The following is a 26,479-nucleotide window of genomic DNA, read 5'->3' on the forward strand; positions in this document are numbered from 1 at the left end:
AACTGTGGAATAGTCACAGGGTGACTATTACAGTGTTGAATAAACAACCTACAACTGCTCACAGCAACATGGATGCGTCTCTCAAATAGAATGCTGAGCAAAACAAACCAGACACGTACGAGAATACACTGTCTGATTACATGCGTATAAAGGAGCAGAAACAGACAAAACTAATCGCAGGGGGTCAGAAGCCAAGACAGTGGTGACCCTTAATGAGGGGGGAGGTACCAGAATGCAGCACGAGAAGAGCTTCTGGAGAACAAGGGCAGCAATTCTCCAAGTGTGCTCTGGGGGCGCCCTGAGACCCTTTAGGAGGGTCTGTGCGATCAGAACTATTTTCATGATAACATTCGTATGTTATTTGCCCGTTTTTACTCTCCTTCACCCGCAACTGTTCGGTGGAGTTTTCTAGAAGCTGTGACCTGTGATGCTGCCTGCGCTCTGACGGCCGATGGAGAGAGAGAGAGAGAGAGTGTGTGTGTGTGTGTGTGTGTATTCTTGTGTTTAAAATTTTTTTCAGTTTTAATCGCTAATACAGCAAATATCCATAAATACAACCCCACATAAACAAGTTCTTGGGGTTCTCATTCTATTTTGTAATAGCTTTATTGAGATATAATTCATATGATATAATTCACCCATTTTAAGGTGCACAGTTCAATGGCTTCTAGTATATTCAGTTGCGCAACTATTACCACAATCAATTTCAGAACATTTTCATCACTGCTAACCTGTTAGCAGTTACCCGCTCCCATTTTCCGCATCCGCCTCCCCTTGAGTCCCTGGAAACCATTAATCTACTTTCTGTCTCTGTAGACTTCTCTCTTCTGTACATTTCAGATAAATGGAATCATACGATATGTGGCCTTAAAAAAAAAAAAGTGGCCTTTTGTCTCTGCCTTCTTTCACTTAGGATAGTGTTTCAAGATTCAACCACACGATAGCATGGATCAGTCCTTCATTCCTTTTTTTAAAAAATAAATTTATTGGGGGCTTCCCTGGTGGCGCAGTGGTTGAGAGTCCGCCTGCCGATGCAGGGGACACGGGTTCGTGCCCCGGTCTGGGAAGATCCCACATGCCGCGGAGCTGCTGGGCCCGTGAGCCATGGCCGCTGAGCCTTCGCGTCTGGAGCCTGTGCTCCGCAGCGGGAGAGGCCACAACAGTGAGAGGCCGGCGTACCGCAAAAATAAATAAATAAATAAATAAATAAATAAATAAATAAATAAATAAATTTATTTTTATTTATTTTTGGCTGTGTTGGGTCTTCGTTTCTGTGCGAGGGCTTTCTCTAGTTGCGGCGAGCGGGGGCCAGTCTTCATCGCGGTGTGTGGGCCTCTCACTGTCGCGGCCTCTCTTGTTGCGGAGCACAGGCTCCAGACGCGCAGGCTCAGTAGTTGTGGCTCACGGGCCCAGTTGCCCCATGGCACGTGGAATCATCCCAGACCAGGTCTCGAACCCGTGTCCCGTTCATTGGCAGGCAGATTCTCAACCACTGCGCCACCAGGGAAGCCCCTTCATTCCTTTTTATGTCTGAATGAAATCCCATTGTATGGATATAATACATCTTGTTTATCCATTCCTCAGTTTTAAGGGTGTAGAGGGATCCTGAGACCAAAAAGTTTGAGAATTACTGGTCTAGGGTTTTTTGATCTGGGTGCACAGATGCATCCACTCTGTGAAAATGAACCACGCTATACACTTATGATATGTGCACAGTTCTATATACAAATTATATTATTCAATAAAGTGTTTATTTTTACTTATTTCATAAAACACTTATTGAGTTCTTTACTGAAGGCTCAGCCTGTGCCAGGCAGAATTCTAAGTGTCTCTGTGGATTCTCTGGCTGAACCTCCACACACCCCAGGAAGTAAGAACTACCAATGCCTTAATTTTCAAAATGAGGAAGCAAGAGATTCAGAGAGGTACTGTGCCTGGCCCTCGGGGCACACAGCGCAGAAGTGGCAGAGCAGGGTGTGGATTCAGTCTGGCCTCACCCTAAAGCCTGTTCCTCCACCTACCCGCAACTTTTTTTTTTTTTTTTTGCGGTACGCGGGCCTCTCACTGTTGTGGCCTCTCCCATTGCGGAGCACAGGCTCCGGACGCGCAGGCTCAGTGGCCATGGCTCACGGGCCCAGCCGCTCCGTGGCATGTGGGATCCTCCCGGACCGGGGCACGAACCCGTGTCCCCTGCATCGGCAGGCGGACTCTCAACCACTGCGCCACCAGGGAAGCCCTACTCGCAACTTTTTATTTTGAAAAAGATCCAAATAGACAGAAAGACCGGATTCATAGCACCGTGAATACCTGCACACCTGATTCAATGTTTTAACATGCTGCCTCACCCACTTTATCTGTGCATGTGTACCCAGACGCTGACCAATAGTTTTGCTGACTGATTTGCACTCAACTTGTGTGAATAAGAATAATCCCCTACGGGCTTCCCTGGTGGCGCAGTGGTTGAGAGTCCGCCTGCCGATGCAGGGGACACGGGTTCGTGCCCCGATCCCGGAAGATCCCACATGCCGCGGAGCGGCTGGGCCCGCGAGCCATGGCCGCGGAGCCTGTGTGTCCGGAGCCTGTGCTCTGCAACGGGAGAGGCCACAGCAGTTGAGAGGCCCGCGTACAGCAAAAAAAAAAAAAAAAAAAAAAAAAAAAGAATAATCCCCTACATGATCACCATGCCAACACCACACCCAGGAAAATTAACACTAATTCTTGAATACCTACTACTCAGTCATATTCAGATTTTTCCAATCGTCCCCAGAAGTCGTCTTTTTTTTATTAAAGTGTTTAGATTTCTATCTCTCTCTCTCTCTCTTTTTTAAAATTTATTTATTATTTATTTATTTTTGGCTGTGTTGGGTCTCTGTTTCTGTGCGAGGGCTTTCTCCAGTTGCGGCGAGCGGGGGCCACTCCTCATCGTGGTGCGCGGGCCTCTCACTGTCGCGGCCTCTCCCGTTGCGGAGCACAGGCTCCAGATGCGCAGGCTCAGTAGTTGTGGCTCACGGGCTTAGTTGCTCGGCGACATGTGGGATCTTCCCAGACCAGGGCTCGAACCCGTGTCCCCTGCACTGGCAGGCAGATTCTCAACCACTGCGCCACCAGAGAAGCCCACCCAGAAGTCTTTTATAGTTATTTTCTTTTCAAACATCCAACCATGGCTCACACATTTCATTTGTCAGTTATTATCTCTCTAGTCTCTTTTTCATCTAGAATATCCACCCGTTTTTGTTTCAAAACATCGACATGTTGCGGAATCGTACCCACAATGCTGATCTCTACACAGCCCAGTCCGTCTCTGTTGTCCACAGACCCTCACCGGCACTCCTGTTTTCACACTTCCTCTCCTGGTCACAGTTAAGAACTCAACTCTGGATGGCTTACATTTTTTTCTCTCATGACCTGCTTCTACTCAACACCATCCTGACAGCAGCTTCACCCTGTTCTGAGCACTCCACCACGACCCTAAGAGGTGGCTACGTTATCATCGGCTCCATTCTCCAGTTGAGGAAACTGGGGCTCAGAGAGGTGAAGCCACTTACCCCAGGTCACACAGCAAAGCCAGGGTGTGGACCCCAGACAGCGTGGCTCACGTACCTGACTGTACACGTCCTCTGGGCAGGGACTTCTTGGCCACCTCAGCTAGCGCTCCCAGCCCCAAGCTCACAGCCAGTCCTGGGGAGTGAGAGAGGAGCCTGAGTGCCCGTCTGCCCTGGGGAGATCTCCTCCCCCACCCCCTCCCCACCCTGCTGACCCTCGCTCCTCTCTCTCTTTATGTACACCTGTCTCCCAACTCTTTGTAGTCAGCTCTTTGCATCCCTCTGTCTACCAATCAGTCTCTTACTCACACTCTCCCTGCTTGAGGTTCCCTTGGAGGTGAGACTACCTCTTTCTCCATCCCTCTCTCCTTGTCTCTGTCTCCCGGGTTAATGGTTTTCACCCCTGGCTGCACACGGAGTCAAGTGAGGAGGTTTTGTAAATACGATGCCCAGGCCCTACCACTGAGGTTCTGGTTGAACTGGCCTGAGATGAGGCCTCAGAATTCTTTTTCTTTTAAGCATCCCGGATGATTCTAGTGTGCAGCCATGGGTAAGAAGGCCCCGAAATGATCCCCCCAGGACTCTCTGTCTTCCTATGACTGCTGTTTCTCTGTCCACATCTCCTCTTCTTCATGCTCACCTCTCCTTTTCTAAGTCAGTTATTTCTCCATCTCTGCCCTTCCGTCCACCCGGCATGTCTGTCTAGGCTCTGATTTCCTCTGCCTCCTCTGTCTCCTTGTCCTTAAAGACATCACGAGTCACTCTGCCTCTTTCACTGTCACCATCTCTGTAAATAATCATAGTTGGCATTTTCTGAGCACTTTTCTCCACGCCAGGAACCATTCCCAGTGCCTTTTATGCATTGACTCATTTTGTCCTCACACCCTCATGAGAGAAATTTTACAGAAAAACTTCCATTTTACAGAAAAGGAAATCGAGGCTCAGAGAAGTTAAGTAACTTATCCAGAGTCACAAAGTGAGGATGCGGCAGAAGCACCTGTTGAACCCCGCGCAGCCTGGTGCCAAAGCTCTAACCAGTGTATTTGACTCCTTCAATTGGTATCTTTAAAACCTGAACCGTGATCCACAGTAAAGAAGACATTTGCATTATAACTGGTAGAGACCGATGTATATATAATGCTTCATGAAACAAGACTCTCCCTTACTCTACATGTACACATATTTTCCATTCTTCTTCTTTTATTTTTGGCTGTGTTGGGTCTTCGTTGCTGTGTGCGGGCTTTCTCTAGTTGCGGCGAGCTGGGGATGCTCTTCGTTGCAGTGCGTGGGCTTCTCATTGCGATGTCTTCTCTTGTTGGGGAGCACGAGCTTTAGGTGCGCGGGCTTCAGTAGTTGTGGCACGTGGGCTCAGTAGTTGTGGCACACGGGCTTAGTTTCTCCACGGCATGTGGGATCTTTCCGGACCAGGGCTTGAACCTGTATCCGCTGCACTGGCAGGCGGATTCTTAACCACTGCACCACCAGGGAAGTCCTCCATTCTTCTTTTTAATGCTGATTGCAACCTGCTAAATTATTTCATGCAGGGCTTCCCTGGTGGTGCAGTGGTTAAGAATCCACCTGCCAATGCAGCGGACATGGGTTCAAGCCCTGGTCTGGGAAGATCCCACATGCTGCGGAGCAACTAAGCCCGTGCACCACAACTACTGAGCCCATGTGCCACAATTACTGAAGCTCGCACGCCTAGAGCCGTGCTCCACAACAAGAGACGCCACTAGAGTGAGAAGCCCACGCACTGCAATGAAGAGTAGCCCCCACTTGCCGCAACTAGAGAAAGCCTGCGCGCAGCAACAAAGACCCAACACAGCCAAAAATAAATAAATAAGTAAATAAATAATTAAAAGAAAATTATTTCATGCAAGTTGTGACCTGAAGTTTGAATAATCCTGCTGCATGACCCGGGGTCAAGTCACTTCACTTCCCTTAGCCTCCACTTCCTCATCTATAGAACAGAAACAAACACTCATTGATTCAGTGCAGAGACCACATGTGTATGGGGCCCTGCACATTCCAAGTTCTCAATAAACACAACATTCCTCTCTATTTCTCTTGGTTCTACAGGACTTTGCCTTCATTCTTTTTTCATATCTCCCTCCTCTCTCTGTCTCTGATCCACTCTCTCCCTTGTTTCATTGTGTAAATGTCACCTCCTCTGATCTAGGTCACAATCTCCCACAGTCATACCTACCCCCAAAGTTGGCCAAGCGGCTGACGCGGGAGGTGGGCACCTTGCGTTCTCGAGAACAGTCACTCAGCTGGGAAACGGGGAGAAGGTTTGAGTGGGAAAAGGTGGACACAGCACCCAGGAAGTCCAACCAACCTGCCACCACACCGTTCCCCAAGCTCGGGAGGCCAACTGCCTTCATGGGGTGTTGCTGGGTGTGGGGCAATGATACCTGGGGCCGGGGTGTCTTCCTGATCCGGGCCTCCCGTGCCTTGCGAATATCCTCCTCACCCAGGCCCCTGCCAGGCCCATCCTGGTGAAGTTTTTGGGTCCAAGGACCCCCACATGGCCCCTGCAAGAGACGTGAACACCGGTAACGAGTGGAGGACGTACCATCGGCCTGGCCCTTTTAGACCCCTCCCTGTCCTTTGACTCCCTGAAGCCTCCCTCAGCCTCCTCCCCTTGGAGACCCCTCCCCAGCCTCTTACCCAGCAGAGGGGCCCAGGCCCCAGGGCCCCACAAGGCAGACCAGTAGTCCGGCCCCACTGTCCACAGGTCCCCCGTAGTAGGCCCCCCACCTCCAGCCACATTGTCTGGGGGAGAAGAGGAGGGATTATTCGGGTAGGAATTGTGGGACTGACCTCCCTGCTTTGCCCGTCTTTGCCTCACATTCCTCCGTGTCCACCCTAAGACTCCCACCACCAAAGACTTCCTCCCTTGTTAACAGGCCCCCAGTTTCGCCTGGTTCCCTCTCTCGTTGCTAAGAACCCATAGCTCTTCCCAAACACCTCTCCAAACCAATTTCCCCTGGTCCCACTCCGCGCCGTTGCTAGGGTCCTCCCCTGTTGCTAGACACCCACAGATCCTCCAGGGCTACCTCTCCACTCCTCTGAGCACCCCCGTCGTTGCTAGGCACCGCCTTCCCCTCGGTTGCTAGGCGCCCACAACTCTTCCGGCGTTCCCCCCTACCAACCCCATTACTGGGTACTTCCCCCGGTTGCTAAGCACCCACTCCCCGGCTCTGGGTCAGCTACGCGTGCGGGTGGGGGCGGGGGGGGGCGGCTCCTGCATTTCCAGTCTTCCTCTCATGCCCGCCCCCTCCGGTCATCTAGCGAATGACGGAGGAGCAGATCGCTGACTGGCACAAAATAAGCAACGCTGTATGTGAGGGGGTGGGGCCAGAGGTAGGGCCTCAGGGTGGGCTGGGCCACGGCCTAAGGGTAGGGTAGGGTGGGCTGGGCCACGGCCTAAGGGTAGGGTAGGGTGGGCTGGGCCACGGCCCCGAAGCGCTCACGTGCCACTTTGTGCCCTTCCACTCACTTCAAAGTGCCTTGTCCGCGGCGGACCTTTTAGTTTCCTACACGTCTATTTTACAAACATTCCTCTCCTTTACAAACTCCACACCTCAACTTTGCGCGAACATTTTGTCAGCCTCCGTTTTCCTTATTTGTACCCCTAGTAGGCTCAACATCTCTCCTTTGAACACACATCTTCCCAGCAAACATCTCCCTTTCACATGGAGCCCCTCCACTTTGCACACTCACCCTCAGCTTCAAATACCCATATCCTGGTACCCAACCTCCTCCCTTGCACATATAACCCCCCTGCCCTGCTCACCAACTGTTTCCCTCGGTGTGCATAAACCCCCTCACACCCAGCCCTTTGCACACTGGGCCCCTGTTCCCTCCTACACCCTGCTCTCTCAGCTCCCCGCCCACCTGCAGGATGGTGTGAGTGGGAGCCCTTTGTTTCCTGTAGGCCTGACATTTTCCAGAACACACTCAGCCAAGATTCCCAGTGCTGACTCAGGAGCCTTGGCATCCCAGAAAACCAGCTCCCAGCCCATCTGGGTGTGTGTGTTGTTGTTGGGGAAGGGAGGACAGGCTTAAAGCCTGCTTCCCCCCCCCCCAATAAACTGACTCACCCCTCTTCTCAGTCTGGAATAGAAGCAGCTGGCTGGGACATCTCTCCCACCATTGGGAGAGAGGATATGACACTCCCCACACAGAACTTCCTCTCCCAAACCCTGTCTAACCCCCTTTGTCAGGAATCAGACCTCCCTGTCTCTGTCCCTGTGCTACATGACCTCAGAAGAGCCTCAACACTTTCTGGATCTCAGCTTCCCAGCATGTATGATGCATTAGGGGGACCTGCTATGACTTCCCATTGGTCTATAAAGAGATGACTCATTTTAGAGCCCTGGGTCTGTGCCCAACGCCCCTTTCCAGGTGACTGTTTCAAAACAGAAACCACCCCCTGTACTCTTCCAGACACAAGGGTCTGACTCAGGAGCTAGGTGGCAGCTCACTCTTGGGGGCAAAATATATAAAAAGCACCTATGACAATAACTTATCCTACAGGGCTGACTCATGGTACCAAGCCTGGTATCAGATACATGAGATCATATCAAATAGCCTGGTGGCTACAAGCAAAGACTACAGGTTGGCAGAGCTCTGAGCCTCAGTGTCCCCATTTATAAAGTGGGGCCATGGCATCCCCTCTTGCTCAGTGTGAGAAAGGGATGCAGTGAAATAGTGTCTGTAGAGAGGTTGGCACGGAGCTGGTACAGAACAAGAGCTCTATACATGAGAGAAATTTCTTATAGAAAAACTATTCTTTTCAAAATTTCTATTGAGCGCTTACCATATGCTTTTCTAGGCACTGGGGACACAGCACGGAACAATACAGGCAAAAATCTTTGCCCTCTTGGTGTTGGCTTCTGATGAGAGGCACAATAAAATACATAAGTATATGTAATAAGGTGACACTTGTTAAAGAGAAAAAACAAACCAGGGAAGGGCAGGGAGAAGAGGGAAGAGTGTGCGTTTAAATAGGGTCGTCAGGAAAGGCCTCATTGAGGAGACATCGTTTGAGTAAATACCGGAAGGAGCGATTGAAATAGCTGAGGAAACAATGTTCCAGGCAGAGGGAACAACCAGTGTAAAGTCCCTGTGCTGGAAGATATCTCAGAGAAATAGCAAAGATGCCAATGGGCAGAGAGAGTGAGGGGACAAGGATTAGATGAGGTCTGGGAGGTAAGCAGAGCCAGCTCAGGTACGGTGAAGACTGTGGTTTTTTTTCCTGAGTAGAATGGCAACCACTGAGGATTCTGAGCAGAGGCAGGACTGATTTACAGAAAATATTCTTACTTCCGGCTCTTCTTCCAACACCCCCAGCCTCAAAATCAAGTTGTATCACTCGATAGTGACCAAAGGGACTTCCCTGGTGGTCCAGTGGGTAAGACTCTGCACTCCCAATGTAGAGGGCCGGGGTTTGATCCCTGGTCAGGGAAATAGATCCCGCATGCATGCTGCAACTAAGACCTGGCTTGGCCAAAATAAATAAAATAATAAATAAATATTTTTAAAAAATAGTGACCAAAGATGCAAATTTTGGATTAGATGGGCCAAAGTTAAAATCTACTTTTAGATTTTTTTTTCCCCTTTTTTTGGCCTCTCCAGGCGGCTTGCGGGATCTTAGTTCCCCGACAAGGGATCGAACCCAGGCCCCCTGCAGTGGAAGCACAGAGTCCTAACCATTGGACTGTCAGAATTCCCTAGATGTGTGATCTTCACTCACCGCTTTGCCTTTCTGTGCCTCTGTTTCCTTGACGGTGCAATGGGGATGATGATCATCCCTACCTAACAAGATTTTGGGTGTAAAGAGGTAAGTACAGCTCCTGGCATTATACAAGCACGTATACAAATGTAAATGCTGCTGTCTCTGAAGAGACAAGTCTGTTGGGAGAGGTCATCCAAGAAGTAAGTGCTGGAGCCAAGATTTGAAACCAGGCGTTGTAGCTTCAGAGATTAAGACCCCCTGGTTTTGCCCGTCATTTAACCCTAGGCAAATTCTTTTACTGCTCTGGGCCTCAGTTTCCCAGTTGGTAAAAGTGACTGGCTCTTGTGGCATTGAACACACATTTTTCAAAACAATAAAGTAATATAATGTATCCTCATTTTACAGGTGAGAAACTGAGTCTGGGGCTGGGGCAGGGGGTTGGGAGAGGAAGTCACTCGTTCAAGGTAACACAGCTAGGAACTAGCAGAGGCGGGTCTCGAACTCACGCAAGTGGAATTCCCAACTCTTCGACAGTCCTTCCCGGCGCTGCGTGAAGAATGGGCGCGCTGCTGGACTCGTCGCCGGGGGTTATAGGGAGACTAACCTAGTCACTCGAGGGTGTGGGGAGGTAGGGTTAATTGCGAGGGTGCTGCGAGGGGCCCCACTGATCCGGGACCAGGATCCCGGCGCCCCACACCATGCTCCAGGCGCTCGCGGTTCACCGCGCGAATGGAGACGGGAGGGGCCAGACAAGGCCCATACCCCTTTACGTCACGTCCGGCGAGGCGGGGCTTCGGGGCCTTCCCCGGGAGTTGTGGGCGGGGGGGGGGCGGGGGAAGTATCGGTTAACCCCTGCTTGGCTGGGCGGGCTGGAGCTCCGCTGGCCGGAACCCGCGAGTTGGGGCTCCCCAGCCACACCCCTCGCGGGATTTAAAGGGGCAGGAGGGGCTGGGCCCGGTCGAATCCCGAACCTAGGGAGCGGGCATGAGGCGCTGCCCGTGCCGGGGAAACCTGAGCGAGGCGGAGGCTGGGGAGCTGCCGGGGACAGCCCGCATGGGACTGGCGGCGACGCGAGGGGGGCGGCGGCGGCAGCCGGGGCAGCAACGACCTGGGCCCGGCGCAGGGGGCCCGGCGGGGCAGCCGGAGAGGGGCGGTCCCCGGGCCCGGACCGAGGAGTCCAACCTCCACACCGAGCCCGAGAGGGCCGGCCTCGGGCCTGAGTCGGGGACCGACGGACAGGCTGAGCCTGAAGCAGCTGGCTCCGGGGCGGGGACGGAGCGGCCCAGCCAAAAGACGGAGCCAGGCAGGTCCATCCTCCAGACACATCCAGAAAGAAGCAGCCACTGGTCAGAACTGGAGACAGCCGATGACTGGATGGAGACTAGGACAGATGGCTTTTGGACTGATCCACACAGGTCTGACCTCCAGTGTCAGCCAGAGAGGGCTAACCTCTGGGCACAGCAAGGGGTTGATGGGCCCTGGGCAGAGCTAGAAATACATGGGTCACAGACCCAGCCAGAGAGGGCCAAGCCCAGGGCTGATAACCTCTGGACCCACCAGAACAGGTCCAGCGTCCGGACTCAGCCAGAAGGGGCCTCTCTCTCAACAGAGCCAAATGCTGATGGCTCTTGGAAAGAATTGTACACTGATGGCTCCAGGACACAACAGGATACCAAAGACCTCTGGACAGAGCAGCACATTGACGGCTCCCAGATACAACAGGATACGGAAACAACCTGGAAACAGCTTGACATCGATGGTTTCCCAACACAACAAGATACTGATGGCTTCTGGCCACAGCCTGGCACTGATGGACCCCAGACACAAGATACTCATGGACCCCAGACAGAGCCTGGGACAGACTGCCTTTTGGGGGAGCCCAACCAAGATGGCTCATTAGAGGAACCAGAACACGGGGAGTTGGTGACTCACCTGTACTCTCACCAGGAGTGTTGCCCCCTGACCCCTGTGCCCCGCCTCATCATCACTCCTGAAACCCCCGAGCCTGAGGCTCAGCCAGTGGGACCCCACTCCCAGATTGAAGGGGGCAGTGGAGGCTTCTCCTCTGCCTCCTCTTTCGACGAGTCTGAGGATGACGTGGTGGCCGGGGGTGGAGGTTCCAGCGACCCCGAGGACAGGTCTGGGGTGAGTGGGACCGATCCTGCCCTTGAGCCACATCCCCACAGATCCCGTATCCCCCGCCCCCGCCTTTCCTTTGAGAAGTTCTTTAGAACTCCACCAGCAATTTCATCTCCAGGCACCTCTTCCATCCGACAGCAGGGTTACTAACCCTCTCCAGGCAGCCTCTTGCTAATTCTCTTCATTTCCCTTCACCCACTGCCTCCAGTCCTGGGGTCTAAAATGGATGGCCCCTGGCCAACTTCATGGTACCCAGGAATCCCTGAAATTGTGTGAATCTGTGTGTGTATACACATGTTTTTGCAGCAAGGGTCTGTGACTTCTGTTGGATCACAGTCTGTGACCCCAAACTCTAAAGAACACTAGTTTAGGCAGACAGAAAGGGTGTACTTTCTACCCCACTTTTCTAAGTCTGGGGCCTGTAGCTGCCTTAAAGGGTCATCAGCCTTCACCACCCCTTAGCTCATTCACTTTTGTAGGGAGTGAGCTCCCAGCTTTTATCAGATTCTCAAAGAGCTGTGTGAACCCAAAATGCTAAGGGACCCCCCCAGCCTGGCCAGGGACTCTCCCATCTCCCCATTGCGTTGCCCCCCAGCTCCCCAGGGTGCTCCTGCACACTCTTGTTTACATCCTCCACCCTCATCCGCAGCTTGGGTGCGGTTCTCTGGTGGATCAGGAAAGCCGTCAGGGCAGGTTCAGGGAGGGAGGGTCAGAGCATAGGCAGGTGTGAGAGCCTCTGGTGGGTCTGCCTGCTGGGTCCTCCCATTGTCCTGGGGCCCCTGGCTGGAATCTGCCCTGAGCCCCCCTCAGCCCACATGCTTCCCTTTAGGAACGTGCTCACACATGTGGCCACAGATGTAAGAGATAGACCTGCCCCAGCCTGCCTGTGCCGGAGCCGAGGCGCTGACCCTCTGGGGCTCTCTGCCATTGCTGTTCCCTCTGCCTGCTCCCTCATCTCCTTGGCATCTCAGAGCAGCTGAGCTGGAGTGAATGAAGAAACAAAAATAACAGCTATCACTCGCTCATGCCCAGCCCTGTGCTAAGCTTTCTATTTTATTTTATGTTTTTCAGCCACACTCCGAGGCATGCAGGATCTTAGCTCCCCGACCAGGGATCGAACCCACGCCCCCTGCATTGGGAGCACAGAGTCCTAACCACTGGACCACCGGGGAATTCCCTGTGCTAAGCTCTTTGCTTATATTAACTCATCTTAATCTTCACAGCAGCCCTATGTGGTAGATACTATGATCCCCATTTTATAGACGAGGAAACTGAGGTACAGAGACTCATCCAAGGTCACAGACCTTGGAAGACACAGAGCTGAGATTCAAACCCTTACTGAATACCAGACACTTTTCCAAGTGCTATATGTGTGTTAACTCTTTGAATCCTTATAAAAGCACTATAAGATTGGGATTATTATTATCTGTATTTTACAGAGATAGGCCTAGAGAAGTGAGGTCACTTGCTTAGAGTTGGCCACGTCTGGTCAGAGCTTGGATTCGAACTCAGTGCTGGCTTAGTTGAAAACCCAGTCATTTTCACCCCTGCAGTTTGTGGATCCGTCCCTAACTTGCCTTCCTCCCAGGCCTCCCTGTCTCCAGTGTTTCCTCATCCCCTAGAATCTGCCTCCAAGACCCAGCTCTGACTAACTTGAACGTTCCCGGCTCCGGAGTCTTCCATGGCTCCCCAGGGCCTGCCTGATAGCCATCAGGAGTTCAGTCCTGTGTCACAGCTTCCTGTCTCCAGGCTCCTTTCTACGTTCAGCTTCCCTTCTCCCCTCCTGATCCCTTCTGCTGCTGCAAGGGAGCTGAAGTACACACTGTTCCCTGAACATGTTGCAGCCGTCCTGCCTCCGCTCATTGCTCAAGCTGTTCCCACCACCCAGGATACCCCTCGCTTCCTTTTTGCTTCATTTTGAAATCCCATCTGACCTTAAAGGCCCAGCTACTTTCTCCCCCCTCCCCCACCTGCCTTCCTTCTCACATCCATCCTGTCCTCCTAATCAGACAACAGACAGTCCCAGGGTCCCGAATTTGTGTTCGGCCCCATGTTGGCTTTGCTGGGAACACAATAGTGACCCAGACACTGCCCGAATGGAGCTCCCAGGCCGGTGGAGGAGACAGACCCATCGCCAGGCAGTGACAGCTCAGAGTGCTCAGGGCTGGGATGGGGGAAGCCCAGAGGGTTGTGGGAGTCTAAAGAAGGTGACTGGCCAGACCTGGGGTATCAGAGAGGGCTTCCTGGAGGAGGAGGAGATGTGAGCTGAGGCCATGATGAAGCCACCTGAGAAAGCCCAGATTAACCATCAGATCTAAGAAAGGAGAGAGAGAAGATAATGAACCTGCTTATGATAAAAAAAAAAAAAAAGACATTTAATCAACCTCTTTCAACCCAAGCTACATTTTTGGAGCACCTATTGTGTGTCAGGCCATGGCAGGGGACACAGTTGTAACCATGACAACCCCAGTCCCTGCCCTCAAGGCTTGTAATCTAGCAGGGCTGTAATGGATAAGCCCAGGGCAGTGGAGTCAGACCAGAGGTAGAACCCCAGCACCATGCTGTGTGATTTAAGCAGGTGACTTCACCCGTCTGAGTCTCTGTTTCCGCCTCTGTAACACAGTCAGCAGTCCTCCTGGGGTTGTGTTTTTAGGATTACGTAGGTTATGGCACACTGAGCCTTTGTCATTGTGCCTGGAATGTTCCAGGTGCTTAGTAAACAGGAACCTTTATTCATCACCTCCTCTCCACGGCTGGCAGCTGGAGAGGGGAGGGAATAGCCCTTCCTGAATCCTTCAGTCCAACCCCTGCCTGTGTTTGACCTTCCCACCATCCATTAGATGTCTGCTAGGTAGCTGGGCTCTGGCGGGTAGGAGAGAACATGGCCTTGACCCCGGGGTGGGGGGAGATGAGCCACATAGCTTTTTTCTCTGGAGAGGACTCATTCTCCCGATCCTTGCTAAGGGCCTGCTGTGTGCTTGGATCAGAGAAGATATTCGTGTGTGTGCGCATGTGCACACGTGCGTGTGCGTGCATATGCAAATGCAATGAATCAGGCAGTAACCAGGTCTCAAGAAGCTCTTGCTTGAGTCCACATGATACAACTAAATCCTTGTTTTCTGTTTGCTTCTCTGTTTTTTTGTTGCTCTCTCTCTGTTTTTCTCTGCATCTATGTTTCTTTTTCTTTCTCTGTCATTACTTTGTGTCTCCCATTCTGTCTTTCTATATTTCTTTCTCTTCTAGTAACTCTGTGCCTATCTCTGTGTCAGTTGGAAGAGGTCAGGATTTGCTATAGTGACAAACAGCCCCCAAACTCAGTGACTTGGAACAACAAAGGATTTTTTTTTTTTTGGCCCCGAGGCTTGCTGGATCTTAGTTCCCCAACCAGGGATTGAACCAAGGCACTTGGCAGTGAAAGCACGGAGTCCTAACCACTGGACCACCAGGGAATTCCCAACAAAGGATTATTTTCGTTCCTACTTCACACTGACCGTGGGTCAGTGGTGGGTGAGGCGGCCCTGCTCCATGCTGTTTTCACTCAGCCTCTGTTTCTCTTCCTACAGTCCCCCACCCCTTTCTACACTAGGGAAAAGAACATGGAGAGTCACTCGTTGGCTTTAAGGCTTCCACCCAAAAGTGACACTTCTGCTCACATTTCATTGGCCAAAGCTAAGTTCAAGAGGGCAAGGATATCCCTGGTAGGGGGACAGGCTGGAGCTATTTGGTAAGCAGCTGTCATGACTGCTGCAGTCTCCATCTTTGTCCCTGTCTGTCTTTGTCATCACTTTGTCATCTGTCTCTGTTTCTGTCTCTCTCTGTGGTTCGGCCTCCATTCATCAACTCCTGCCTTTATCATTTTCCCTGGAAGGTCTGACTTAATTCAGGGACAGCAGGCTTCCACCTTTTTGGTGTATATATGTCGGGGGACGATTTGGGAGTTGCTGGTGACTGCAACACAACCTAGCCTATCTCTACTCCTTCGAGAAAGACAGAGAGACACAGATACAAAGTGATGACACCGAGACAAATGGCCAGAGACTCTTCTCTGCCTTTCTGAGGCCTCTTGGGAGTTTGTGATTGCTGAAGTCAGTGAGCTTTGCTCACCACAACAAGCTTGGGCCCAGGGATCCCAGGAAGCCCCCCTAAGGACCCCAGGTCCACCTTGGTTCCCTCTCATGGCAGCAGCGCCATCCCCCTGCATCCCCGTCCTTAGCCCTGACCCCTTTCTGCCCCACACAGAACAAACCGTGGAAGAAGCTGAAGACAGTGCTGAAGTATTCGCCCTTCATGGTCTCCTTCCGAAAACACTACCCTTGGGTCCAGCTGTCTGGACACTCTGGTGAGCGCGGCGGGAGAAGGGTGGGTGGGCGACAGGCAGGGCTGGGCAGAGAGGGCTGGGCAGAGACCCCTGGGCGGGGAAGGAACTGCCGTTTGTACTTTAGTTCCCCCATCTGTAAAATGGGCTTGGTGACAGTCTCCAGCTCATGGGGCTTTTATGGGAAGTGCTTAGGCCTGGGCTGGGCCATTCATACATCAGGATGGAGGGCTGTTTCCTGTTATCCCGGTGGCAGGGGGCAAATCTTCGACCATGGGGACAGATGGGCCTGGCCTCAAATCCGAGTTCCGCTCTCTGTTTGTGGATGACCCTGGGCAAGTCACTTTCCCTCACTGGGCTCAGTGTCCTCATCTGTAGTGTGAGATAATCATACCTCCCTTGCAGGGTAAACTAAAGGGTTAAAATCAAAATGTATATTGAGATTGAGAGACAGACCCCTCATAAATGGCAATTACCAGTGCCTGTCCTCACCCTGTGGCCAGAGCAGAGTAGGCCCCCAATAAACAACAGCTATAATGTTTTTTTCCCCAGGACCTAGCACAATCTCTTTAGCACATAATAGCACAAGGCCTAGAATCTAGCGTTTTTGGTAAAGGGCTAGATAATAGTTATAAACTACTCAACTCTGTTGTTGCAGCACAAAAGCCTCCATAGTTAATATATAAACTTGTGAGTGTGTCTGTGTTCCAATAAGCTTTTTTTACAAAAACAGGCTGTGGGCTGGACTAGACCAACTGTACCCACCAGCAAAGGGAGGCAGGAAGGGAATTTATCTGCCTGTTCATCCTTAGAACTGAGTCAGAGAAAGGCAAGGCCCCCTAAAACTGTAAACACAGGCCTGCCATCTGTATGTATGCTAGTTACTATTGCTGAGTTTAAAAAATACCAAAAATGAAAAACTCAAAACTTAGTGGTGGTTTAAAAAAACAAACAAACAACTTAGTGGAATAAAACAACCATTTGATTACACTCATAAGTTTCGGGTCAGAAATTCAGACAGAGCATGGCAGGGCTGGCTTGTTGCTGCACCGTGATATCTGGGAACTCAGCTAGAACAACTCGAAGGCTGCAAGCTGGAGACCTTCGGAGGTTCATTCATTCACACACCTGGCAGTTGATGCTGGTTGTTGGCTGGTTCTCAGTTGGGGCTGCCAGCTGGAACGCCTATATGTGACTTCTGTGTGTAGCTGCTTGGGCTTCCTCACAGTATGGTAGCCTCAGAATAATCAGTTTTCTTACATGGTAGCTCAGGACTGAAAGGCAAGTGTCTCTGCCAACAACGTGGAACCTGCATCTCCTTTTATGACTTAGATCTGAAGTCACAGTGTTGCTTCTGCCATAAGCCCTCTCAGATTCAAGAGGAAAAGAATTAGATTCCACTTCTTGATGGGAGTGGCAAAATTCTAGAAGAGCATGTGGGACATGAGCTACTTTGCAGCCATCTTTGGAAAACATAATCTGAAAATACTATCTGCCTCAATAAGAATTTGTAATTCTAATCTACACTATCTGCATGGCCCACAAAATGCCAGATTTTTAAATGAACAAGGCCCTGATTGTTAGCACTCTGGGACTCCAGGCAGAAGCAAATGCAAATCTGCTTTGGAGAGTCATGCTCTTGACTCAGATCTCACAAAACTTCCCATTGCTGATCGAGAGCTCATTATCCAAAATTACAAAACAAATGAGGACACAGTGTGCTGTGAACAGGACTCTGTTTAAACAAAATGCAGAACTAGGTCCTTCCTTCACCACCTCTGGCCAAGATTTTGAGAATTGCTGGTAGGGAGAGAAAGTCTTGCGGAAGGGTCAGGCAAGATGATGGTGGCCAGGACCTGACACCTACAGGAGGTGGGGGGATTCTCTTGCTCATTCAGTTTTTGACCCTCTCATTGACTGCTGCTCATAGGGAACTTCCAGGCAGGAGAGGATGGTTGGATTCTAAAGCGTTTCTGTCAGTATGAGCAGCGCAGCCTGGAGCAGCTGATGCGCGACCCCCTGCGACCTTTCGTGCCAGCCTACTATGGCATGGTGCAGCAGGATGGCCAGGCCTTCAACCAGATGGAAGATCTCCTGGCAGACTTTGAGAACCCCTCCATCATGGACTGCAAGATGGGCAGCAGGTAGGTTCAGAGGCAGCCATGGGGCAGAGGTGAAGGGTCGGGGGGACATTTTTGAAGATAGCACCAAGCCAATCTTCAAAGCGGTTGTACCAGCATCGTTTCCCGCCATCAGTGTATGAGAGTTCTGTTCTGTCTTCTCATCAACACTTTGTATTACCTGTTTTATTACTTTTAACTATTCTGGTGAATAGTTATGGTGTTAATTTCAATTTCTCTGATGACCAAACAACTTGAGCATTGATTGGCCATTTGCATATCCTCTTTTGAAAAGTGCCCATTTTTCTACTGGTCTCTCTTTTTCTTTTTATTATAAATAATTCTTTATATATTCTGTATACAAGTCCTTTGCTGGAGACACACACACACACACACACACACCCCAACTCTCCCATTTCACTCTCTTAACGTCTTTTGATAAACAGAAGTATTTTTTTTAATTAATTAATTATTTATTTAGTTTTGGCTGCGTTGGGTCTTTGTTGCTGCGTGTGGGCTTTCTCTAGTTGCGGTGAGCTGGGGCTACTCTTTGTTGCGGCTGCAGTGTACGGGCCTCTCATTGCGGTGGCTTCTTTTGCTGCAGAGCACGGGCTCTAGGCATGCGGGCTTCAGTAGTTGTGGCTCGCAGGCTCTAGAGCGCAGGCTCAGTAGTTGTGGTGCATGGGATTAGTTGCTCCACGGCATGTGGGATCCTCCTGGACCAGGGATTGAACCCGTGTCCCCTGCACCAGCAGGCAGATTCTTAACCACTGTGCCACCAGGGAAGTCCCGAGAAGGACTTTTAATTTAGTACAGGTTGTCAATTTTTTTCATTATGGTTAGTAGCTTTGTGTTTAAGAAATCTGCCTACTCTAAGGTCACAAAGGTCTTCTCCTATGTTTTCTTCTACAAGCTTTGTTTTAATTATCACATTTGGATCTGCAATCCACCTAGATTTAATTTTTGTATATGGTCTGAGGTAGGGATCGAGATTCATTCCCCTCTCCCCACCGCCATATGGATATCCTATTGACCTAGCACCATTTATTGAAAAGACTGCCCTTTCCCCACTGAATTGTGGTGCCTTCTTTGTCGTAAATTGGGTGAATGTACATGTGTGTGTTTGTGGACTCTGTTCTGGTCCATTGATCTATTTGTCTATTCTTGTGCCACGCTGTAGTTTTGTAACATGCCTTGATATCAGGGAGTGTAAGTCCTCCAGCTTTGTTCTTCATAATTTCCCTTGTTATATCCTCTGTGTCCCAGGACCTACCTGGAGGAGGAGCTGGTGAAGGCGCGAGAACGGCCCCGGCCCCGGAAGGACATGTATGAGAAGATGGTGGCTGTGGACCCTGGGGCCCCCACCCCCGAGGAACATGCCCAGGGTGCAGTCACCAAGCCCCGCTACATGCAGTGGAGGGAGACCGTGAGCTCGACCTCCACCCTGGGTTTCCGGATCGAGGGCATCAAGGTGAGGGCCAGGAGCTGCTAGCCTGTTTGTAGAGAGCTAAGAGCTAGATCTGAGGCAGGGCTTCCCAAGGAACCAGGGTGTCAGAGAAAGCAGGAAAGAAGCAAGATCTGGAGAGAGAGCGGGAGACTGCAGAGGATGGAAAGATGCACTAGGAGGGCTCCTGCTTCTCTCTTACCCCTGTGTCTATCACAGACCAAGTTTTGTTTATCCATCTGCCTGAAGGTCTCTTGATTCCATCTTCTTTCCCCTCCCCAAGACCAAGACCCTGTCCTAGTCCAGCCGCATCTTCTCCTGACTCAGCCTCCCTGGCCTCCCAGATGCTGGTCTCACCTCCTCTGATCCATCATCCAGCACAGCAGCTGGAGGGGCTTTTTCTTCCTTATGGAGAAAAATGTTCTCTTTTCTTCTTTATTTCTTTTTTCAAAAGTTGTTTATTTTATTTATTTATTTTTGGCTGCGTTGGGTCTTCGTTGCTGTGCGCGGGCTTTCTCTAGTTGCAGAGAGCAGGGGCTACTCTTCGTTGCGGTGTGCGGGATTCTCATTACGGTGGCTTCTCTTGTTGTGGATCATGGGCTCTAGAACGCAGGCTCAGTAGTTGTAGCTCGCGGGCTCTAGAACGCAGGCTCAGTAGCTGTGGCGCACGGGCTTAGTTGCTCTGCGGCATGTGGGATCTTCCCGGACCAGGGTTTGAACCTGTGTCCCCTGCATTGGCAGGCGAATTCTTAACCACTGTGCCACTAGGGTAGCCCCTTTCTTCCTTTTTTTTGTAAATTAAATCTAACTGTTTGAATAGCTATTCACACAGCTTGAAAGTCAAAACAATATTATAGAAGGGTGTAGAGGAGGAATCTCTCTCCCAACCCTGTTGCCGTCCTTCCCATTCTGTCCCTCCACCACCCCCTCCTCATGGGGAGCCACTTTATCAGTTTCTTATATTTCTTCCTGTATATACAGACAAATACAGTTGTATATACTACCTTTTCCTCCCATTTTTTATTTTATTTACTTGGCTGCGCTGGGTCTTAGTTGCAGTATGCAGGATCTTTTTAGTTGCGGCATGTGAACTCTTAGTTGCGGCATGTGGGATCTAGTTCCCTGACCGGGGATTGAATCCGGGCCCCCTGCATTGGGAGCATGGAGTCTTAGCTGCTGGACCACCAGGGAAGTCCCTCCTCCCTTTTTCGTTTTTACAAAAGGTGGCATAGTCCTGGAGAGTTTCCCATATCATTTCGTAGAGAGATAGGAGATCCTCTTCCTCCATCCCTCCCTCCCTCCTTCTCTTCCTTCCTATTCCTTCTATAATAGCTCTTTGTGGATGTGCCACAGTCCCCTATAGATGGCACAGTGAAGCACTTTCATTTCTTTGAAAGGGTCCTGTTCTCTCCTGCCACAGGCCCTCTGCACATGCTGTTTCCTGTGCCAGGAGTACTTTCCCCCTGTTCCCCTGGGTGACTGACTCCCAGTCATTTTCCTGGCTCCTTCCACATTTCACTTCCTCTGGGAAGCCCTCCTTGAGTTCCATTCGACTAGTTCAGGGCCCTCTCTTTACCTCCTTATAACTCCCTGTGCTCCATTGTTCTTCTCTCCCTTTGTGATGAGCTTATCCCGTATTCGCATCCCTCATCTGTACTGTTACCTGTGCCGCTACCTCCATGTTACCATTGCCTACAGGGCACCTGGCACAGCATGGCAGAATGACTCGGGGCTCTCTGTGCCCCTCTCAGACAAAAAATAACATTAGTCTCTTTTACTGAGTACTTACTTACTATGTGCCAGGCACTGTGCGGTGTATCCTACACACCCAATCTCTCCTCCTCCTTATACCAGCTTTAGGAGGTAGATACTAACACAATTCCCATTTTCCAGAGGAGGAAATCAAGGCTGAGGCAGGTGAAGTGACTTGCTTAACGCCACCTAGCTAGGAGTTAGCAGAGCCATGATTCAAAGCCAGATCCACCCGGCTCCAAAGCCCACTTGGCTAGACTGGCTCAACCAGGGGGTTCAAGGTTAGACTTGAAGGACTGGTTGCTCAGGAATATGACTTGGGGCTAGGCAGGTGGGCTAGCTTCCCCTGAACAGCGAGTGAGCCTGGATGCGGGTAGGTGGCCCCTGGAAATGCCTGAGGCTGCTTGGTGTTGGGCGTGGGAAGGAAAAGGTATGACACCCCTCATCCTGTAGAAAGCCGATGGGACCTGCAACACTAACTTCAAGAAGACGCGGAAGCTGGAGGAGGTGACAAAGATGTTGGAGGACTTTGTGGATGGGAACCGCACAATCCTGGTGAGCGGGACACCTATGCCCCCAAATTTAGCAGCTTAGGACCACCACCATCATTGTTCCTCCCACGTCAACAGTCTTTTGCCTTGGGCCGAGGTTGGCTGACACTGGCTGGCATTGCTCACCATCAGGCCAGCTGGTGGGAGGGCCCTGCTCTCATGTCTGGTGGCTGCCTCACTGTCTCGGCTCCTGGCTCCATCCAGCAGACCAGCCTGGGCTTGTTCTCACGGTGGAAGCAACGGGCCAAGAAAACAAGTGAAAAAGCAAAGCCTCTCGATGGCTAGGCTCAGAATGGCCATCATGATTCTCGCCATGTTCTATTGGCCAAAGCAAGTCATTGACCAAGACTAGATTACAAGGGAAAGACTCCACCTCTTGGTGGGAGGAGCTGCTAGGAATTGTGGGTATTCATGTAATCTACCAACCACACTCTTTTTTTTTTTAATTTTTATTTATTGTGTTCATTTATTTATTTTTGGATGCATTGGCTCTTCGTTGCTGCACACGGGCTTTCTCTAGTTGCAGTGAGCAGGGGCTACTCTTTGTTGCGGTGTGTGGGCTTCTCACTGCGGTGGCTTCTCTTGTGGTGGCACACGGGCTCAGTAGTTGTGGCGGCACACAGGCTCAGTAGTTGTGGCTCATGGGCTCTAGAGCACAGGCTCAGTAGTTGTGGTGCACGGGCTTAGTTGCTCCGTGGCATGTGGGATCTTCCCGGACCAGGGCTCGAACCCGTGTCTCCTACATTGGCCGGCGGATTCTTAACCACTGTGCCACCAGGGAAGTCCCCAACCACACTCTTGTCTGTGCCACCCTGATGCATCCAACCCCTGCCCCCCCTCCACCTCCCATTTCCCCATGGCCCCCTTTATCCCATTCTGGCTGGGGTATGCCTACTCCTTTGTGGGTATGGGATGAGGTCAGATCTCAAGGTGGGTAAGGACCCACAAAGTCCATAAGCTAACCAAGAAATCCTCCCTCTCATGCACAGAAGCAGTATGTGGCACGCCTAGAAGAACTTCGTGAAGCTCTGGAGAACTCCCCCTTCTTCAAGACCCACGAGGTGCGAGCCCCGGCCCCCATGGGAACAGAGGGCCCTGTGTGAGGGGGAGTGTCGGGGTCCAGGTGGTACCCAGCAGAAACCACCAACAGGGTCACAGGCCAAAGCTATAAAAGGAAGCCCCGAGTTTGGGGGTTTGCTTCTTTAGGGTAGGCAGCACGAGGGATTTCAGGGAGGTGGGACAGTTAGGAGCATGGACCCCAGCCAGGTGGCCTTGGGATGAAGGCTGGCTCTGCTGGGTGACCCTAGGCATATGACCTACCCTCTCCGGCCTCAGTTTCCTCCTAATGTGGGGAGGAACAAAAGTACCTTCCTTACAGAGCTGCTGAGGCGGGAGATGAGCAAATGCAGAGCGCCATGAGGAGCGCAGAAGTGCTCTTGACTTGTAGCTCTTGTGATTATTTTATACCCATGATTATTTACAATTATTGTTACCTGCCTTCCTCATTTGGTGGCTCTCCCCACTCCCCTTTCCTCTCTCTCCTTTCCGCAGCCTGTGTCTCTTTGGAAACATTCATCTCTCTGGGGCTGTCTCAGAAAGTCCGTGGTGACGTCACTGTGTCTGTCTCCAAGTTCTTCCGCCTCCCCCCTCAAGCCCCTCTGTCCTCTCTTTCCTGGTATCACTGACTTCTGAAAGAGCATCGATCTGGGCGTCAGGCCAGCCTGTGTTCAAATCCCAGCCACCTGAGCCTGGGCAGCAGCTCCGCAGGCCTGTCTCCTGACCTGTAGGACAGGGTAACAGTAGCACCTGCCACATGGGTGTAACGAAGGTTAAGTGGATTAATATAGTTAAAGCCCAGCCCATAGGAACCCTGCAGTATGTGCCAGCTTTTATGGTCATGTTTGTTCTCACCAAACATCACCCTTATCACCCTTGTTACTGCCTTTGAGCTTTACACACAAGTCACAGAGAGAAGGCCTGGGGACCCCACCTCTTATGTCCTCAGGTTTGGTTTCACCTGCCCGGTGACTAAACATTTAAAAAAATTAGTTGCCAACATTGAAAACATGAGAGTTCACACTAAAATCGGGATTTCCAGTTTCTCTTGACACCAAGAGAGACGTGGTAACTCTGGGCCGCTCGCCACATGCCAACAGCCATCCAGAGCTGGGCAGCGTCTGCCTCTTCTGACAGCCACCTGCTCGCCTGCCCCGTCATCCGGGTTCTCTGGGAGCACTGGTGTCTGAAACCCGACTAGAAAAAGGGAGAGGCTTGTAAACCTGGAGTTAGATGAAGGGAAGGAATATATTTCTAACTAAAAAAGAAAAAAAACAGTATCTCTGGAGGGCTGTGTGGCCAGCTCCACGAGGCAGCTTGTGAGCTGTGGAACGTGGAATGCTGCAGTGACCCCAGGAGGCGGGGCAGTTACCATCACCCCCATTCTACAGATGAGGAAACTGAGCCGGACAAAGGAAGCCACTTGCCTGGTGTCACCAGCAGCAATCAGCTGGGGCTGAGTGGTTGCTGCCCCTTCCCGCGGGGAGGCATTATCCACTCCCTCAGTCCCCGCCAGGCCCCCTGATGGCTTCAGGATCCTGCGGGCATTTGAGTTTGTACCCCAGCTTGAAAAAGGATAACAGTTAACAGTGTTTTGCATTTGTTTATACGGGCAACTCTTCTAAGAGCTTTCTGTGGATTAATTCACACATATAATATGCACAGCAACCTTTGAGGTAAATGGTACTCTTATTCCGTTATTCCCACTTTGTATATGAGGACACAGAGATAAGGAGAAGTTAAGTCCCCTGCCCAAGGCCACACAGCCGTAAGTGGCAGAGCTAGGGTTTGAACCCAGGCAGCCTGGCTCCAAAGTTCATGCCGTCAGCCACCCTGCCCAGCAGTCTGTGGGGCCGGAACCTTGGCCAGTGCCTACCCCTCCCTCTAACCTCCTGCCTCTCCCTCTGCAGGTGGTAGGCAGCTCCCTCCTCTTTGTGCATGACAACACCGGCCTGGCCAAGGTCTGGATGATCGACTTTGGCAAGACAGTGGCCCTGCCTGACCACCAGACACTCAGCCACCGGCTGCCCTGGGCTGAGGGCAACCGCGAGGATGGCTACCTCTGGGGCCTGGACAACGTGATTCGCCTCCTCCAGGGCCTGGCCCATAGCTGACCTGCTTGCCCACCATCACGTTTATTTATTGGATGGTGCTCGTGTGGCTGGAGGGGCCCTGAGATGCACGGGGGCCTGAAGTCCAGGGATGGGAAAGGTTGCACTGCACACCACGCAGGACCAGTGCAGAAGATGCAGGGGGCCTTGGCGGTCAGGTGGCACCGCACCCTCTCTGGGGTAGGGAGGTCGTTAAGAGCCCGAGAGGCGCGTGCAATGGCTGGGTCCCACGGTGAGTCAGAACCAGACTGGGTCCCCTGACCAGCCAGGAAGGCTTCTGAGGGGCTGCAGAGGCCACAACTAAACCACACGCCCTGAGAGAACACAGTGCACGTACTGCAGGGCACAGGCGTGACCTCAGGCCTGTCACATGGATGAATGTAACCTCGGCCTCCTCGTCAGCCTCGCCCTCTACGAGCTGGCCCCTCGCAGGCCCGAGAACCAGACCTCATTTGTGAGCAAATGTAGCAGCCCTTGGTCTGCCCACCCGGGAGAGTTACAGCCCAGTCTCTTCATCTGGGGTCCCTCCAAGTGCTGACAGGGGCTCTGAGGGTGTGGCACCCTGGGACTGACTTGAGAGCTGCCACTGCTGGGCAGGGCCCAGTTCACCCTGTCCTACCTGCCCTCGGCCCCACGGGCTCCTGCCCTGCGCCTGGGAGAACTCTGCTGACCCCCCTGCCGACTGAAACCACAGCCACGTCCCGTGCCAGCACTGTGACCAGCACAAGCTCGTTCCTCAGGCATCAGCCTCAGCCTCGGGACTTCCTCCTCCTGCCCTTTACCCTCTTCTGTCTCCTTCCTCCTAGCGGACTGTGGCAGCAGGAAGGGCGTTCAGAAGGAAAAGGGAAAAGCAGGCTTGGGAAGCAGCTGCCTTCCTCGGGAGGGGCCCCGTCCCTGGCCTCTGCTGTGAAGAGGCCCCGCTTGGGCCTGCTGTGCAGGGTTGGTAGGCCTGCAACCTGGTCCAAACCAAAGACCCCAGCACTCTGAGGTGTGGGTAGAGCCCCTCTGTCCTCCTCCTGCACCTAACTTTGGGTTCCTGGCCCACAAGGCTGGGCTTGGGGAGGACAGGCGCCCCCCGCCCCCCTTAGCCAAAGCTCTAACGTGGTCTTCCAGCGGACATGCGTTCCTTTTCTACTGACCATCTTTATACTTATTTATATGAGAGGTAGTTGTTTAGACAGGGCAGCGCTGGGGAACAGGAGGCAAAACTGCTTCACTGCCTTCCCGTGACGACACCCCAATAAACAGCACATTTACAGTCACCTTTGTCTTTTGCATCTGGGGTTTGTGGGCTCAAGGCTCGTAATTGGAGCATTAGCGTCGGGTGGGGTGATGGGATAATGGTCTGGGGTAGAGGCAGGCTCAGGGTGGGTGGGTTCATTCATCCGCTTCACTGAGTTGCTACTCTTGTGCCTGGCTCTGTGCAGGGGACACAGGGGTGACCAAGACAACTCCAAGCCCTGTCCTCCAGGGCTCCCAGGACAGTGCGCCAGATACAGTGCCAACCAGGGTGTCAGGGCTGGGGTAGGTAACAAACACTACACTGTAGTTTCTAATAAAACCCTTTGTTGGGCATGGGGGACACAGCAGTGACCAAGACAGAGCTGTTCCTCCCCTTTCGGAACGGATGCAATAGGTATTCGTTAAATGCTCTCTCTCTTTCCCTGTCCCCCCTCCCCCATCTGTGCAGGTACACACTCTGCCTG

At 51.9% G+C, this 26,479-nt stretch overlaps 2 protein-coding genes across 5 annotated transcripts in view; one reads left to right on the forward strand and one right to left on the reverse strand.

The window, feature by feature from the left end:
* COQ8B (coenzyme Q8B) overlaps positions 1 to 10,019 on the reverse strand; it is a 23,460-nt gene extending 13,441 nt beyond the window's left edge. For 3 of the 4 annotated variants that reach the window (XM_082607447.1, XM_082607449.1, XM_082607446.1), the window contains exons 1-6: positions 9,792 to 10,019; positions 8,368 to 8,443; positions 6,213 to 6,317; positions 5,957 to 6,076; positions 5,749 to 5,815; positions 3,601 to 3,678 (exon numbers count right to left, since the gene is read on the reverse strand). In XM_082607447.1, coding sequence (XP_082463573.1) covers positions 3,601 to 3,678; positions 5,749 to 5,815; positions 5,957 to 6,076; positions 6,213 to 6,317; positions 8,368 to 8,370 — 373 coding nt within the window. In that variant the 5' untranslated portion in view covers positions 8,371 to 8,443; positions 9,792 to 10,019. The remainder of the gene's footprint in view (positions 1 to 3,600; positions 3,679 to 5,748; positions 5,816 to 5,956; positions 6,077 to 6,212; positions 6,318 to 8,367; positions 8,444 to 9,791) is intronic. The other variant, XM_082607448.1, reaches the window with a different exon arrangement.
* Positions 10,020 to 10,032: 13 nt separating this feature from the next.
* On the forward strand, positions 10,033 to 26,035 carry ITPKC (inositol-trisphosphate 3-kinase C). Its single transcript, XM_082607440.1, has 7 exons — positions 10,033 to 11,430; positions 15,664 to 15,763; positions 17,670 to 17,883; positions 19,126 to 19,330; positions 21,509 to 21,610; positions 22,596 to 22,667; positions 24,573 to 26,035. Exons 1-7 carry the CDS (start codon positions 10,270 to 10,272, stop codon positions 24,774 to 24,776), a joined length of 2,058 nt encoding a protein of 685 aa, XP_082463566.1. The 5' UTR covers positions 10,033 to 10,269; the 3' UTR covers positions 24,777 to 26,035.
* Positions 26,036 to 26,479: the final 444 nt, after the last annotated feature.

This window comes from Mesoplodon mirus, assembly GCF_964341445.2.
Source record: "Mesoplodon mirus genome assembly, chromosome: 19".
Lineage (NCBI taxonomy): Eukaryota > Metazoa > Chordata > Mammalia > Artiodactyla > Ziphiidae > Mesoplodon > Mesoplodon mirus.